The sequence below is a fragment of the Alosa sapidissima genome, chromosome 20 (assembly GCF_018492685.1).
Source record: "Alosa sapidissima isolate fAloSap1 chromosome 20, fAloSap1.pri, whole genome shotgun sequence".
Taxonomy (NCBI): Eukaryota; Metazoa; Chordata; class Actinopteri; order Clupeiformes; family Clupeidae; genus Alosa; species Alosa sapidissima.
The window spans coordinates 29,243,815-29,260,996 of NC_055976.1; the positions used below are offsets into that span (position 1 = coordinate 29,243,815).

A 17,182-nucleotide genomic window follows, 5' to 3' on the forward strand; every position below is an offset into this window, starting at 1 on the left:
AAAAAAGAAGAAGCTAGTCAAAAGAGATACATTTAAATGTAAATTCTAGTAAATTCAATTATATTGGGTTGTAGGTAAAAGATGTATAATTTCATTCTCAAATATTTAGGAATATTGTCATAGTAGACAGTTAATGAATGATTACTAACATAAATGTCCTCCTCCTTTGTCTACAGGTTGTTGAAGACTGATGCTGCAGAGGAAGCCTATAATTATCTGACTAAAGTTGTAGGTAGAAACCCGTTACTCCTGACAGAGCTGGATCTGAGTAGGGAGAAACCAGGAGACTCAGGAGTGAAGCAGTTCTGTGCTCTACTGGAGGATTCACACTGCAAACTGAAGAAACTTAAGTTAGTTTTCCGACTTTCCATCCGTTCACAAATCTACATGTTCTTTTAACACAAAATAAGTTATAATGTGTTTGTCGGACAGACTGAAGTGTTCTTAATTGTTTTATTTTTTTCTGGCCATGTGTACCTTACAAATATATGCAGTAACCAACACAAAACACCACATGAAGTGCTAGTGTTCAATTTGATTTTTAAGATGAACCAAAACTTTACGATTTTTCTTCACTAATTCAATATTTTTAGTTTAGGAAGTATTGATAAATGATTCACATGTGGGTGAAATATTACAATATATTTAGTTTTAAATGCACATGGAATTAGTCTCAGTGAAACACTGTTATTCTGTCTTGGTTAAGTTTGGATTGTTGGATTGTGTACATGAATTAGGATTTAAAAAAAAAAAAATAGTGTCTATGTCAACACTGGCGACAAGGTAATCTGTTCTTGTTCAAGCACACATATCTACTTATATGAGCATCTGATATATCAGAGTGTGAATTTGGCTGTTTTGACTGGCTGTTTTTGCCTCTGCATGGGTGTTAGCTGTGGACGGAGGCATTATGTTGTTGAGTTCTCTGAAACTCTCCCCTCTTTCTTCTCTCTCCAGGCTTAATGGCAGCAGTGTAACAGAAGAAGGCTGTGCTGCTCTGACTTCAGCTCTGAGATCAAACCCCTCACACCTGATACAGCTGAATCTGAGTGGGAATGAACTAGGAGACTCAGGAGTGAAGCACATCTCTGCGCTATTGGAGAAACCAGAGTGTAAATTAGAGAAACTGGAGTGAGTAATGGCAGAAAATAGGAATAAGATAACTAATATTATGCATCTGCAATTTGATTTTAATATTAATTCTTGTAAAATTGAGTTGCTACAGAACATAGAGAGAATGTTTCATTCATTTAAAATGAGACCATTTGATAATAATGAATACACATGCAGTATATCCATATTGGTGTTTTTCAGTTTTCAGATTACATAATTTCAACCCTCAATAACAGTAATCAAATATTCATTTGATTTACAATCAGCAGTATATTGAGATTACATTACATTACATTTGGCCGACGCATTTTTTAGCCAAAGCGACTTACAGATGTCAACTATATTACAAGGGATTACATTGTCCCTGGAGCAACTTGGGGTTAAGTGCCTTGCTCAAGGGCACAATGGTGGAAGCTGGGAATTGAACCGACAACTTTCATGCTACTGCACGCTAGCCCAGCTCCTTAACCGCTACACTACCATGAGATGATTCAGATGAGGATTGAGATGAGTGCTGTCAGCGTTAACACGTTGATTGTGATGCGACTAAGCATATAACGTGTTAATTTATTTTAATTGCATGAATCACGTGGTGCCAAAGATTTTTTAATTTTACACCAGCTGGCCCACCACCGAAATTATTTGGCCCAGCCAAATTATTCTGGCAGTCCGATTTTTTGGGTGCTTAAACATAGGTCTTGGCCAGCGTTTCAATATTGCGCCGACAAGAGACTCAGCCTGTCGAGGTAGCTCCGTGTCTTTCTGGTTTTCTTACCGTCTTTTATTTACTTTTTACTTTTTTTACTTCACAACTTTTTTGGATTACGCACTTTGAGGAGTGTTTTCATTCTATCCTATGGATATTATGGATCTATTACAATGCACCAGCGGCAACAAACTTGTGTACACAAGGAATCAGCTGCTTGCAATACGACGGAATGCTGGTAGGGTTCACGTAAACATCCCGGAGGAGCTGTGGTGCTTTCGGGGTTGCAGAGCGGGAGTTAAAGTGAGGACTAGGCGTCGGGAGAAGAAGTGGCAACACAAGCCCTCAGTTCCCTCGATGGTTATGGGAAACGTGAACTCACTGGCCAACAAGACTGACGAACTGGCTGTCCTGGTAAGAAATCAGAAGCTGTACAGGGATTGTAGTTTGCTATGCTTTACGGAGACGTGGCTAACAAGCCATATCTTCCCAGCTAACGTTGAGCTGCCCGGCTTCATTGTAGCTCGTTTGGACAGAGACAATAAACTTTCTGGCAAAAAGAAGGGAGGCGGACTGGTGCTGTACATAAACAACAGATGGTGCAATCCCGGACATGTTACAGTTAAGGAGACTGTATGCTGTAAGGATGTGGAGTTAGTAGCGGTCAGTCTACGACCATACTACATGCCGAGGGAGTTCTCGCACGCCATTGTTGTTTGTGTCTACGTTCCGCCTCAAGCCCTCCCGGACACAGCGTGTGACGTCATTCACTCTACAGTCGCTAGGCTCCAAACTCAGCACAGTGATGCCTTCTTTGCGATCTCTGGTGACTTCAACCACATTACACTAGATTCCACCCTCACAAACTTTTACCAGTTTGTTGACTGCCCAACTAGGAAAAACAGGACAATAGATCTCATGTATGCAAACGTGAGGGATGCTTACAGTGCCACCCCCCTTCCCCCACTGGGGAAGTCGGACCATAACCTCATTCATCTTCAGCCAATGTACAAGCCAAAAGTTCAGAGTCTACCAGTAGCCACGCGCACCTTCAGGAAGTGGACACCGGAAGCGGATGAGGCTTTGAGAGACTGCTTTGAGTCCACTGACTCGAGTGTGCTACTGAATGGAGAGGACTTAGAGGAGGTCACACATTGCACTACTGACTATCTGAACTTCTGTATGGACATTGTTGTTCCCACAAGGACTGTACGCTGCTATCCAAATAACAAGCCTTGGATAACCAGTAATGTCAAGACCCTTCTCAATAGGAAAAAGATGGCGTTTAAGGAGGGGGACATGGCAGAGCTGAGGCGAGTACAGGGGGAACTCAAGATTAAGCTGAAAGAGGCTAAGGAGGACTACAGAAGGAAGATTGAACAGAAGCTGCAAGATAACAACATGAAGGAGGTGTGGGACTGTATGAAATCTATCACTGGCCTTAAGAAGAGCAGCAGCTCTGTGGAGGGAGACCTGGACAGGGCAAACCAGCTGAACCACTTTTACAACAGGTTCGATTGCCCATCCCCCAGCCCCCACCTCACCTCATTACCAGTGCAACACTCACCCCCACCATCACTGGATATTGCACCCCTCCCCCACATGGCGACCACGAACAACGAGGTGACAACGACCTCAGTCAACAGCCATCAGACACACAGACCCCAGATGCTGCCCCCCCTCCCCTCCCCTCCCCTCCCCCCCTCCATCATCACTGCTGATCAGGCTATCGCACCTCTCCCCCACATGGTGACCACGTGTAGTGCGGCAACAATGGCTTCAGCCAACGGCCATCAGTCTCTAGCCAAACGACAACCCTCTCAGAAGCACCCCTCCTCCTCACCCTCCACTCCCCTCACCCCCCCCATCATTACAGCTGATCAAGTAAGTTATCTTTTAAAAAAACTTCATCCTCGTAAGGCAGCCGGGCCTGACAGACTGTGTCCAAGGCTGCTCAAGGCCTGTGCTGCTGAACTGGGGGAGCCACTGAAGCACATCTTCAACTGGAGTCTACGTCTCGGACAAGTTCCAACACTGTGGAAGACATCATGTCTCACCCCCGTCCCCAAGAAACCACACCCCAGCGAGCTTAATGACTTCAGGCCTGTCTCTCTAACATCACATGTGATGAAAACAATGGAGCGACTGGTCTTAGGTATGCTCAGACCCCAGGTACGGCATGCACTAGACCCGTTACAGTTTGCATACCAGGAGAAAGTGGGCGTGGACGATGCCATCACTTATCTTTTACACAGGACACATTCTCACCTAGACAAGGGGAAAAGTGCTGTGAGAATCATGTACTTTGATTTCTCAAGTGCTTTTAACACCATCCAACCCCTCAGACTGGGAGACAAGCTCTTGCAGATGGGTGTGGACGCTCACCTGGTAACCTGGATTACAGATTACCTGACCGAGCGACCACAGTCTGAAGAACTGCCTCTCTGACACTGTGATCAGCAGCACCGGAGCGCCACAGGGAACTGTGCTCTCTCCAGTCCTGTTCACCCTGTACACATCTGACTTCTGCTACAACACCGAGTCATGCCACATGCAGAAGTTTTCTGATGATACTGCAATTGTGGGGTGTATCAGGGACGAGCAAGAGGAGGAGTACAGGAGCCTGGTGGGGGACTTTGTGCAGTGGTGCAAACTCAATCACCTTCAACTAAACACTTCAAAGACCAAGAAGATGGTGGTGGATTTCCGCAGGTCTAAGCCCGCTCTGCTACCAGTCTCCATTGATGGGGTCAATGTGGAGGTGGTAAGCACCTACAAGTATCTGGGTCTCCACCTGGACAATAAACTGGACTGGTCAGCCAACACTGTCTACAAGAAAGGACAGAGCAGGCTGTACTTCCCTTTCCACCCTCTCCATGTTTGAGTACTGACTGCCCACTACTGCTTTACTACTGTTTTACTACTGTTTTACTAATGTACACAGCCTAATGTTTTCACTACTGTTTTACTGCTACACTGTTTTTCATGCTATATTAGCACACATGAATGGCTGCGGTCAGGCTTCTGCTACAATACTGAATGAATGAATGGCTATAACCCTATTACCTCAACCTGTTCTTGCACTGAAATAGTTTTTTTATTTTACCTTGTCTACATTATACTTTACTCTCCTATTTGTCCATATTATTAATGCTGGTCTCTAGACCTTACTCTTGCACTGTTGCACTGTTGGACTAATGTTGGACTACTTTTTGCACCCTCACCATGACACTCACTCTCTTGAGCACTTTCCCATGCACACATAACTAAGGACTATGGTTGGACTACTTTTTTGCACTTTCACCATGACACTCACTCCCTTTAGCACCTTACCAGTCCCGGCCCTGTCACTGCAAGCGTCTTATGCTTGATCACCCTCAAGCACATTGGACTTTCTTAATTTAATTTATATAGTGTATTTAGTATTTAGTTTTAGTTTTCTTATCTTTCTTCTACTGTCTTTATTGTACAGTGTAGTTATATGTTTATACTTATGTTTACCATTTCTGCTGTAAGTGCATGTTGTGTGTGATGTCTGTATGCTACTGAGACCCTTGAATTTCCCCTTGGGGATCAATAAAGTATCTATCTATCTATCTATCTATCTATCTATCTATCTATCTATCTTGTTGCATATCTGATACACGGGTTTGCATTTGTGAAACCGGGTAAGATGAACGCTAAATTTTCTTTCTATTCCTCTTTATAGGCCCAGCCCAGCTATTTTTCTCCCAGCTAACTCCTGTAGTTCGCTTCTCACTCTGCATGCTAATATTTCTTGTAGGCAAACAATAAACATCGTAACATTGTCAGGAGATTGGTCAACTAAGTAGCCTATTTAAGAATAAAAGTAAGATATACTTTATCCAAAGAAGTAATTAGAATAAGTCAATACTGGCCCACGGCCAGAGTTATTTGCCGACCCCTGATCTACCAGCTAAACATTCAAGATTCAAGATTCAACTCGGTGCAAGTTGCTAGGGATTTGCTTCAGTGTGTTCATGACAGGACATCAACAAAAACACAAAAAAAGACAGAACATATATATACATATATACGGTATCCCACACAGGATCACCCTTGACACAGGCGGGCACACTACTCACAACATACCTGGATGACAGTCCAGGAGGCTAGAGTGACAGATGTCAGGTTAAAGTGACATGGTGCATAGCAGAGCGCAAATCCACAAACTTTAAAATAAATTGATAAATACAACTAGTATGGGTAGCATAAAACATATATTGACAGACAGAGCAGCACTATGTCGTCATTGGACAGCACCATGACGGCAGGTAGGTAGCATTGTGAAAATTGTTTACACTCCTACACTGTTACATGTTTTCAACTGAGCTAGTTAACTGAACTGAACATAGTTAATGGAGATGGACTAGGCTATTTCTGATTTGTGTGCACTTCATTGAAACATGCTGCTACATTTTCCACATGTACTTGCATATTTCTCAATATGAAAACATCCTTATTTTCAACTGAACTCAAAGATAATGAACATACAGAGTATTTTTAGTTTATGCCCTTTATTATTTGTCCTACATGTTGTGCATCCACTTCTGCTGTAGCATGTATTTCAGTTTATTCAACTATATTTCTGAAAAAAACATTGTGTTGCCTCAGGCTCGCTGCACATCAATGAAATTTGATTTGAAATTATCAATTATTATCATGTCTTAAAGTTAGTTTATAAAGTAACTGTATTTGCATTCATTTGATTTCCAATCAAGATACACTAACAATTGCTTTACATTGTTAATATGGAATAGCCTGACCTCCGCCTGTGTACGTACTTCCGCTCATTTACATTTCCCTACAGTACTCAGTCTGGAATAGCTCTTCATTTCGTTTACATCGGCAACTTGTCTCCGAACCAACCAGCGAACAAAGGGCGTTCCTGAGAGCGATTACGTTTAAGTTGCAAACCTATCGTTATTGTTGTGTCCCCCGTGGTTAACATACGTCATTACCAAACGTTAGTGATTGAACTTCAATGATTTCAAACTTCAGACAAGCGTCCACCAACCAAGAAATAAACGTTTGCCAATAGATCTAGGCCAGACTCTCTGCGAAGTCAGGTATCCAGGCTAAATATGGAATTCTGGAAAGTTCTGAAATGCAAAATAATAGAATTTTAATCATGTGATAAAATATGAGATAAATTGCGATGAACTATAGAAATTCAGCGATTCATCACAATTAATAAATAATTAATTGTTTGACAGCCCTAATACACACACACTCACACACACACACGCTACTGGACAGACGTTTTAAAATACCTACTCTTTTAGGCGTTATGTAGTAAGGAAAAAAGTTCCCGTACAACATGTATGGGAACTCCTTCAGGACTGTTAGAAAACCATTTACAGTGTCTAACGTTAAGGTGGTTGAGGGAATGCCAAGAATGTGAAATGCTGTAATCATAGCAAAAGTTGAAGATCTGTTGTTTACTCTTTTTTGTGTACTGCATTACCCTTATCACACATCTGTTAATTCATAGTTTTGCTCTACAATGTAACAATAGTAAAAGCCATAAAAGAGTAGATGTTTCAAAACTTATATACATGTATATAAGTATATATATATATATATTCTGTCCCATGGGCGTAGGTTTAGGTGGGGACGCTAGATACTAGTCCCAACCAATATTTTAGCAAACTTCTTTGTGCTATTTGGACTGATTCCGACGGCCAGGACGACAGTAAAAAAAACACTGTCATTTGATTGGCTGAAACCAAAAGTGGGTTATCTGACACGCACAAGAGTGTCAAAGCATACATGTACTTCACTTTGTGGTGGCACTGACAGACAAGTTATTAGGGCTGTTAATGGCTGCACTGTTAATGGTATCCACATAATGATGGTTGTATGGTTGTTCTCCAAGGAAAAAAAATTACTCATATAGGAATATAGGTGATATAGGAGAAATGGGCTGAGTGGTCGAACTTTATTGGTCTATATCTCTGAAATGGAAAAACATATCCAAATTCTTTTGATAACTTTTGTGAGGCTTTGTCTAAACATTGTCTGTGAGAATTTTGGTGAAGATTTGATCATTTTTGAAGCCTGTGAAACTTTTCATGATGTTTGGCTTTTCTCTGAAATTGTGGCAAAAGTAAACATTTTTAGAGCATAAGACCAGGGTGAAAAAGTTGCATCTGAATGTAGAGATTAATATGATGAAAGAATTTTGAGTCTAGGTCAATCTGGTAAGGAGAAATAAGCATTTTTGACAAGAGCGCCACCTTTGGGTGCAGTACCCCAAAATTTGGGTTATGGGTAGTGGGGGGTACTGGTAACAATACTTGAAAATGTGAAGTTTCTAGGACTTACGGTTTATAGGAATATAGGTGATCTAGGAAAATTGGCCTAAGTGGTCTAACTTTATTGGCCTATATCTCTGAAATGGAACAAAATATCAAAATTCTGATCGATAACTTTTGTGAAGCTTGGTCTAAACATTGTCTGTGAGAATGTTGGTGAAGATTTAATTATTTTTGAAGAGTGTGAAACTTTTTATAATGTTTGGCTTTTCCATGAAATTGTGTCAAAAGTAAACATTTTTAGACCATAAGACCAGGGCCAAAAAGATGCATCTGAGTTTAGAGATTAATATTATGAAAGAATTTTGAGTCTAGGTCAATCTGGTAAGGAGAAATTAGCATAATTAACTCTTTTTTTTCAACAGCGCCACCTTTGGGTGCAGTACCCCAAATTTTGGGTTATGGACAGAGGGGGGTACTGGTAACCATACCTGAAAATTTGAAGAGTTTTGGAGTTACGGTTTAGGCTGCAGTATGACTTTTACAGAATTTTGGCCAAAAATGAACGGTACAGAAACAATAGGGGTCCTGCAGCTACGCTGCTCGGACCCCTAATAAGAAAACTAACAAACACAAGCTTCGCTGCTTGGCCCCCAATAATAGGAAAACGTAGAAACACTATGAGGTCCTCGCAGCTTCGCTGCTTGGCCCCCAATAATAATAAGAAATCATAGAAACACAATGGGGCTTCGCAGCTTCGCTGCTTGGCCCCCAATAACTGCAAGCAGCAATGAGGGGGCCAAGCAGAATAGGCCGGAGTAGCCACGGTGACAAGATAGAACTCAGCAGATACCCGCCATCAACACTTTCAACAAGTTTCACGGGCGACAGGTTTCATATATGGCTCCGAAGAGCAATACATTTATGAGTCATGTGGTTGTAAAGACTCCGGTGTGCCAGTCAAAACACAAATGATGAGGAGACATAAATTGGATGCACATTGTATACCAAACATAAAATTGACATGGCAGACAGCCAATGACTACTACTAACATAGCCGTGGGAAGTGGGGGTGCTGGGGGTTTCCCTGCAGGAAAGCACGCGTATTTATGTGTCATACCACTCACGATCAGAAAAAAAAGAAGCTCTCCGTCCCCCTGTCTATTATTCTATTATGCACAAAAAAATGTTACATTAGACCTGGGAGATCTAAACAAAAACTAAACAAACTTAACAAAACAAACCGGAGGGAGATATCCTATGACGCTAGCTTTATGGTACGACAATATGCCATATTAAGTAGCTGAATATTACCGTGAGTTTCCCAAGGAGCTGAACACGGGCCACCTCAATCTTCAGCTTAAAATGATGCATAGTGTTATCAGGGAGACTCGGTGCACCACGGTGAAAGGTGGCATGGATATTGAGTAAGCTCCATCCACAAACAAGAGCTCTCTTCAGCGAGGTAGATGTACTTATTCATCTGTGTCCTTGCGTGCCTGTTTCAGTGGCCTCCTCAGAGCGTTCTTTCTCTTCTTTTTGAAAGTGTAGGTTAAAGGCTACACTGTGCGTTTATGATGTTAGCATTTGTTGTAGGCTATATTTGTGATATGTGGATCAATTTAATGTAGGCTAGCCTATGAATATTGCGTTGTGTAGGCCTATGTTATGCATATGTTTTGAGTCAATGTGTTCTGTCTAATAATATGCTGTGCGATAGGGTCTTTAGCCTGTTTTGACACCCATGTCAGAAGCGTCAATAATTATTACGTTTTATTAATGTTGGTGTTCAACAGTTTTATATTTCATGTGTTCACCGTCGTTTTCGGTGCAAGGCTACAGCAACTTTGTTACCTTACTAGTGTAGCGTCAGATAGCAGACGGTTACTTTGTTTGCGTTATTTCAATCTGTGGTTTGCAACATTTTGTCGCATTTTTTCTGTAGTGTAGCCATAATGTTCTTGACAGTGATGTATGCCTGTGCTGTCTGTCATGCAATGCCAGTATGCCCCCCGCCCCCCGACTACAGCACCCCCAACCAAAACTCACTTCCCACGGCCCTGTGTGTAAACGATTTTTCTTGGGGTGCCAATTGTGAGCAACGTGTTTTCGTTAAATATTTATCTCTTTAGGAGATTTTTATTTTTCTCAGAATAAATTTGCTTGGATTTTTCCTCATTGTTTTCATTGTGAGAGTACAATAAATCACCAAAAGATTATTTTATACCTCTTTTATTCAACTTTACCAAAGGTGCCAATAAGTCTGGGGGGTAGGCTGTATGAACCTAGATATCTGAGTGGAATGTATTTCAATTATCATGTCCTTCATGTAAATACTAGGGAAACGAATAATTGAAAACCTCAAGACTCACCATCACACAAAGGCAAAAGACCATTCTTCATATTCTATCACATTCCAAATCACAGTGCGTGCAGCCTACAGTGGGCAGTGCTTCGACCTGGCCAGCTTCACTCGCGGTCCGCGCGTGGGATCACGCGGTATCACGCGACTTTAATTTGTATTTTTCCAGTGAGACGCTGCAACAACCCAAACAACCGGTAGATGGCTCAAGTGAGCAGGGTGTCTCGTAAAAAGAAATGGAGCCTGGAAAACCGTACACAGACTTCACTACAGACTTTAGCAGACTGGTTTAGAAATAATGTAATAGCCAGAAATATGCCTGCCCTGCCCTAATAAAGAAATATTTGGTTAACTGCGAGTGAATCCCGTTTGCAGCCGTAGAGACGCAGGACAAATTAAACATTCTGGTTTTCTCCGAGTGCAACGATGATAGACAGACATCATTTGGACAAAATATAGAGTATTAACCTCCGTTGCTCAGCCAAATGCCTTCCTGTTACGTCCTGTTATCACGGAGTTACAGGCGATAAACGATTTTTGATGGTCACAAGTTTACTTCATTAGGGACTGTTCGTTATTTATTTAAGGGGCTACCGGAGGAGTTTTGGGAGCATTAGTCCAAAAAGACGTGACCCTCCCTCGCCAGCAATACATTTTTCTATGACCCTCCAAAGTGATTATGAAAAATCACTGTCAACTTTTTCCGGGTTTATCGCCTACTGTATTTTAACGTTTTCACATATTTGGCCATAAGCCGTTTATCATAGGCTATCACGAAACCAAACTACAAAGGCGAACACTTTAACAGGGGAATTAATTGGGCATGAATCATGCTGAACGCTATTTCGCTACCTTAGAATAATAAGGTTCTATCTGCGTTTTGAGTAGGTACAACCGGGACGATTGAAACGGGGACGAATGAAACATTCCGGTTTTCTCCGAGTGCAACGATGATAGACAGTCATCATTTGGACAAAACATGGAGCATATTAACCTCCGTTGCTCAGCCAAATGCCTTCCTGTTACGTCCTGGTATCACGGAGTTACAAGCGATAAACGATTTTTGATGGTCACAAGTTTACTTCATTAGCGGTTTATTTTTTTGGATTATTAAAGAGTGTTTTTCATTTAAAGGTTTGACTTCGTGCTTATTCAGTAGAGCATTTAGTGCTCTCCCCAATCCCAGACGTTCACATTGCATGTTTGTTTGTAATGGATGCAACCGCGAGATAGGCTATGCGTTTGACAATGAGTTGTTAACAGAACCAAGACATATAGCCCAGCAGCAATCTAGGGACTGATCGTTATTTATTGAAGGGGCCACCGGAGGAATTTTGAGTGCTTCAGTTGGAAGTTGCATGACCCTCTCATGCCTGCTAGAAATTGTTCAATGACCCTCCGACAGAATTGTTAAAAAAGACATGACCCTCCCCTGCCAATTGTCTTCCGCCCGCGCCACAGCCACACACTTTGTGATAACGTTCTTAAATTAATCTTTCCCGTGAGCTTGCATGCTACCAGTCCTTCCTTTTCAAATGTGTTGCGCCTGTTTGCACAATTTCACAAATAATCATATGTGATTAATAGTATGACAAATCCCTGTGCACGGGGACCGAAACAATGCATGCCAACTTTTTCTGTGTTTATCACGTATTTTAACTTTCCCCGCTGTCTTGCCGTTTTAATGTTTTCCCGTAGAATATCCCATATTTTAATACTCTCAAAACAGCCCTGCCATCGGGCCTGTCTCTGTGTTGCCCTGTTGCTACCCCTTGCCCTTCCAACGAAACAGATGTCTTCAAATCATCATTTTCCTTGCTTGAAGGCGAACTTAGAGTGATGTTAACCTATTTCAGTTTAACGGCGCGATTGTCGTGAGAGCAACTTATGTCTACGTGCGCACCTGAGGCTACTCAGCTGCAAGAGAAATAATTTCCCCTGTTTGTATGTTCACTGCAAGTTGGCCTACCATAACTTACCAACTCTGCACTGTAGACTGGTGTTGCGTTGTGTTAATTTATTTTCATTGGGCATACCGTGCCGTGCCGTCCACAGCTCTTCAGTTCTGACAAAGCCAAAATTACTCCTTTTGAAACAATGAGTGCAGGAAGCGCGTTTGTATGGTTATATTGCTTGACGGGGGGGGATCCCAAGCAGCTTTCAGCCATACGGCTACTTTGAGAACATTTCAATTCACCCGACACTAATATTCAAAATGTTGAAAACTATTTCGGCATAGCCTATAAAGCAGTTTAATTAAATGGAATGTTAGTTCTAAACAAACGATGCGCTCGTGCCTTAGATGGCAGGAAAAATCTTCACGATAGGCCTATTAACTAACCACCCGATTCACGTTGGCTGGGGGGAAGGGGGGCCATCAGACAATTGTGCCCAGTTAATCCGGCCCTGCCCCCAAAAAATCACACCTTCCCACCTCTGACAGCTTAAAAGAAGTCAAGAGGACTCCTTACTCACAGACCTATATCACAAACCTGCGGTTTTGAAATCCTATGCAGCTACAGGAGCTTCCAATCGCGAGGAAGCAATTTTGCATTGTAGGCATAACTAACATGCAATAACGCCGCCAACAACAACCAAAACTAGGCTAATCATTGTCAACATGTAAATTAAATGTAACATTATTGTGAATCAAATTAAAATGTTCTCTTTTGCAAACGTAGGCATAGTAACAGAATAATTTAATAATGTTACAAAGATACTACATCAATCCGTATGTTTCATTAGGCTACTAGGCTATTTGTTTTGCCTTGATTCATTTAGGCTATACCTTTTTATTCAGGGGCCGTATTCACAAAGAATTTTAAGGCTAAAAATAGCTCCTAACTGGCGAATTTAGGAGCAACTCCTAAAAATAATGGGCGTGTCACTCCTAACTTTAGGACTCCTAATTTTTTCACAAAAAGTAATTCACGAAGCATTTTAGACCTAAAAGTAGCACCTAAGTCTGGGACAGCTTAAGTCGAGAGGACTCCTAACTCACTAAGACCTATTCATAAACAGCTTTTTTGTGGCATTTTACGTTGCGATGTTTTGAAATGCGTAGCCTATGCGCAACAGGAACTTCCAATCGCGAGGGAACAATTTTGCATTCATAAAAGGGATGCAATAACGCCACCAACAACAACCAAAACTACTCATTGTTAACATGTAAATGAAATGTAACGTTTCATTGTGAATCAAATTAAAATGTTCTCCTCTTTGCAAACGTAGCCTAGGGATATGGTGACAGATTAATTTAATAATGTTGCAAAGGTAGGCTACTGCATCAATCCATAGGCCTATGTTTCATTAGGCTACTAAGCTATTTGTTTTGCCTTACTCTTTATTCATTTAGGCTAGGCCTTTTTATTCAGTTATTAATCATCTTCCGTCTTTCGCACTACTTGTGTAGCGCACGCATTCTCCGACCTGTCACCTGTCAGTCATCATCGGAAGAAAGGTGTTTGGAATTCCCGCGTTACAATCGTCAGCCAATCAAGGTGGTCACTTCAGTCAAGCTTGTGCATGAGTAATGACGTCATCCATAGCCACGAAGACTCACTCCTAGTTTAGGAGTTGTCTGAAAGGCTTTGTGAATAACTTTTAAGAGAAAACTCCAATCTAAAATCTTTAAGTGCGATTTAGGAGTAGCCTACTCCTAGTAGTAAGATAAAAGCCTTTGTGAATAGCCTACGGCCCCAGTTATTCATCATCTTCCGTCCTTGTGTAGCGCACACATTCTGAGACCTGTCACCTGTCACTCATCATCGTAAGGGAGGTGTTTGGAATCATGCCCGCGTTACAATCATCAGCCAATCAGCCAATCAAGGTGGTCACGCTTGCCCATTTACCCAAATTAATGGTTGAATATTACTGATGATCATTGTTATTTAAGAACATGCAGTGTGCGTAGGGTACCAAAAACATCTTGCTCGTAAAAAAGCATCATAACGCACATTCTGGCGGGTCTGTTATTTACTGTAGGCTGCGCAAACCACATGCCTTTATTTTGGGCAAGCCTGCATTCATTCATTCATTCAACCTTTATTTATTCTCGGAGGGTCATTGAGGGAAGCCCTCATTTTCAATGAAGCCGAAATTACAGAAGCGAAGCAAAGCGCTCCACAAACAAGACAACATTCGAGGCCTTCTGTTGAAGAATTTTATATAAAGCCTGCGCTGACAGTAATCCTCCTGCCCCTGATAGGCCTACCACAGCTGTGGATAGTGTGGAATGTTCAAGTAATAACACAATCCAATGTGTGTCTCAATTGTCCCCCGCTGACCACCTCACACATTTCTCTAGATTTTGCAACGAACTTACATGACACAATGCCATAAAATATGCCAGTTTTAGGACACAGAATAATGTTTGTAATGATACCAGGTAGGCCAGGTATTGTCGAAGGTGCATGGTGAAGTGAAATTCTTACTTTGGAAAACATCGCCGATCATCAGAATATTGCAACAGATTCTGTGTTCTGGACTGTAGGTAATTTGTTAAGCCAGTGGTTCTCAAACTTTTATTTCATTCCCCACTTTGATCAAGGGGCATGACTGATGATAGTGGAGATAACGTGTTATCCCGAGGCTTTTGCAAGTCAGCATCTTCGACGGTAGTCTATTAATTAAGTTTTCGATGTCCCAAACGGAGAGCCATACTTTATTGTTTTTAACGATCTCTATGCTACTCACAAAAATGTAGGCATGGGGACATGATGAAGTAGGTTATCCAACTGTCGTGTGTTAAATTATTGTGATTACGAGCCAGTGGTTTTCAAACATTATGCGTGACTCGGACATCTAACTAAATGCAACAGGCTCATATCGTCCTCGCATTCGCAAAATGAGGACCAGTGTTTTGTCAAATTGCAAATAGCTATTCGTTTTAACTATTTTTTTTATGATAGTAGCCTATACAAAAAGCACTTCATACTATCTTAATCTTGGAATATGGGGAGGGAAGTGGCGCGTCTACAGTCAGCCAAATATGAATGTAATTCTGCGGCATAAAGCAGATGTAATTGTTTATTGTACAGAAAAATAAAAATGACATGTCAAGCAGTCAATTGACTACATTGCAGTCAAGAAGTTGGGCAAATTAATTTACGAAACCAAAACGTGGGTCATAGTTGTCTAAGCCTTTATTGCGTAGCCTGTTAAAAACGTCGCCAGATAGTATTAAATCGGCAACAACATTGTTTTCTGCAGAAGCCTACCCAAGGCTACAGATTAATTCTGAACAGTTATTTCTCTACTGGCTCAATTATCACACCACTGTTTTGATTTGCGTAGTTGCGTTAACCCCAACACTGACAATAATGTAGACAGCAAATTTCGATTTCGATTTTCGTGTAGTCAAGCCTTAAGCCATACCCAAGTAGCCTAAATCGAGGTAATGTTTAATTATGCATGATTTATTTTGTTATTGAATTCTTAGGCTGGGATTACTCTCGGCAACAATTATGTAAGGGACGGCAGGCAGAGCGATGTACAGTGGCAGAGCGACGCACGGTGGCTGAAAGTGGTACTAAAGCTTCACGCAGCTTCACGCCGCGAAATGCGCGAATGAAGTGGTCATTTGAAAGCGATGCCCACTGTATATCAAAGTGCCCTATCAGATTTTATAAATGGTCATTAGCCGATCTTTTGGTGCTTATTGTTTGGAGCTTTCTGGTTGGGATTACTTTGTGTTTATGCACAAATATCTTTGTGTAGTTTATTTATTGCTAGCAAATATCTGGTTATCTTTTTGAATGTTTTGGTAATGACCAAGTTAATTGATTTTGTCGTTTTCCCCTTTCAGTTATTCATGGTCTGGCCAGTCTGTATTTAAGTTCTCCTTTGTCTCCTTTTGTCAGTTCTTGCTGTGTGTTCATGTCGGAGGTTAGCATCGGAGGTTAATGTTTATTCTGTTTAGATACCCTTATTTCGGGCACAGAACTTTATTTTTAAAAAAAACTAATTTTTTTTTTTTTTTAAATAAAACCATTTTTTGTGGAATTTGCTTATCCTGTATCGCTGTGTTGACTACTCGATTCCTCACAGACAGCATGAGATGTACAGTATAGTGTTGTATTGCATAGTAATATAAAATATACTTTCATATTATTATGAATGGATATTACTATGTGCATGTAGCCTCACTAGGCTGTAAAGGAATGAGCTACTTTGGGCCCCAGAAGTGTATGATAGAATCATTTAAATATTACCGTATTTAATTGTGTGAAATAATGCATTTATATTCTTTTTTCAGACTTTCAAATTGCAGTATAACAACTGAAGGGTACACTGCTCTGGCTTCAGCTCTGAAATCAAATCACTCATATCTGGTAGAGCTGGATCTGAGCGGGAATGACCCTGGAGACTCAGGAGTGAAGCATCTCTCTGATTTACAGTTGGATCCAGACTGTAAACTAAAAAAAATCAGGTAATGCCTCCGACACCTGAAGATAATATGGACTAGGGCTGCCGCAATATACAGTATTTTCACTAAACAATTATTATGTCTAAAAAAATCATGACAACGATACCGTATCTGTAAAAAATTTGAGCAAAGTAATCCAATCCCGGCGCAGTGAGCTGCCTGCATCAACAGCAGCGCTCGGGAGCAGTGAAGGGTTAGGTGCCTTGCTCAAGGGCACTTCAGCCGTGCTACTGGTCGGGGATCGAACCGGCAACCCTCCGGTTACAGGTCCGAAGTGCTAACCAGTAGGCCACGGC

General features: G+C 41.4%; 1 protein-coding gene across 1 annotated transcript in view; it reads left to right on the forward strand.

Annotated features, from left to right (window-relative positions):
• The window catches only part of LOC121694869, a 248,710-nt gene that overhangs the window by 145,424 nt on the left and 86,104 nt on the right, over positions 1-17,182 (forward strand). Inside the window, exons 44-45 of the mRNA XM_042075243.1 lie at positions 177-350; positions 958-1,131. Coding sequence (XP_041931177.1) covers positions 177-350; positions 958-1,131 — 348 coding nt within the window. The remainder of the gene's footprint in view (positions 1-176; positions 351-957; positions 1,132-17,182) is intronic.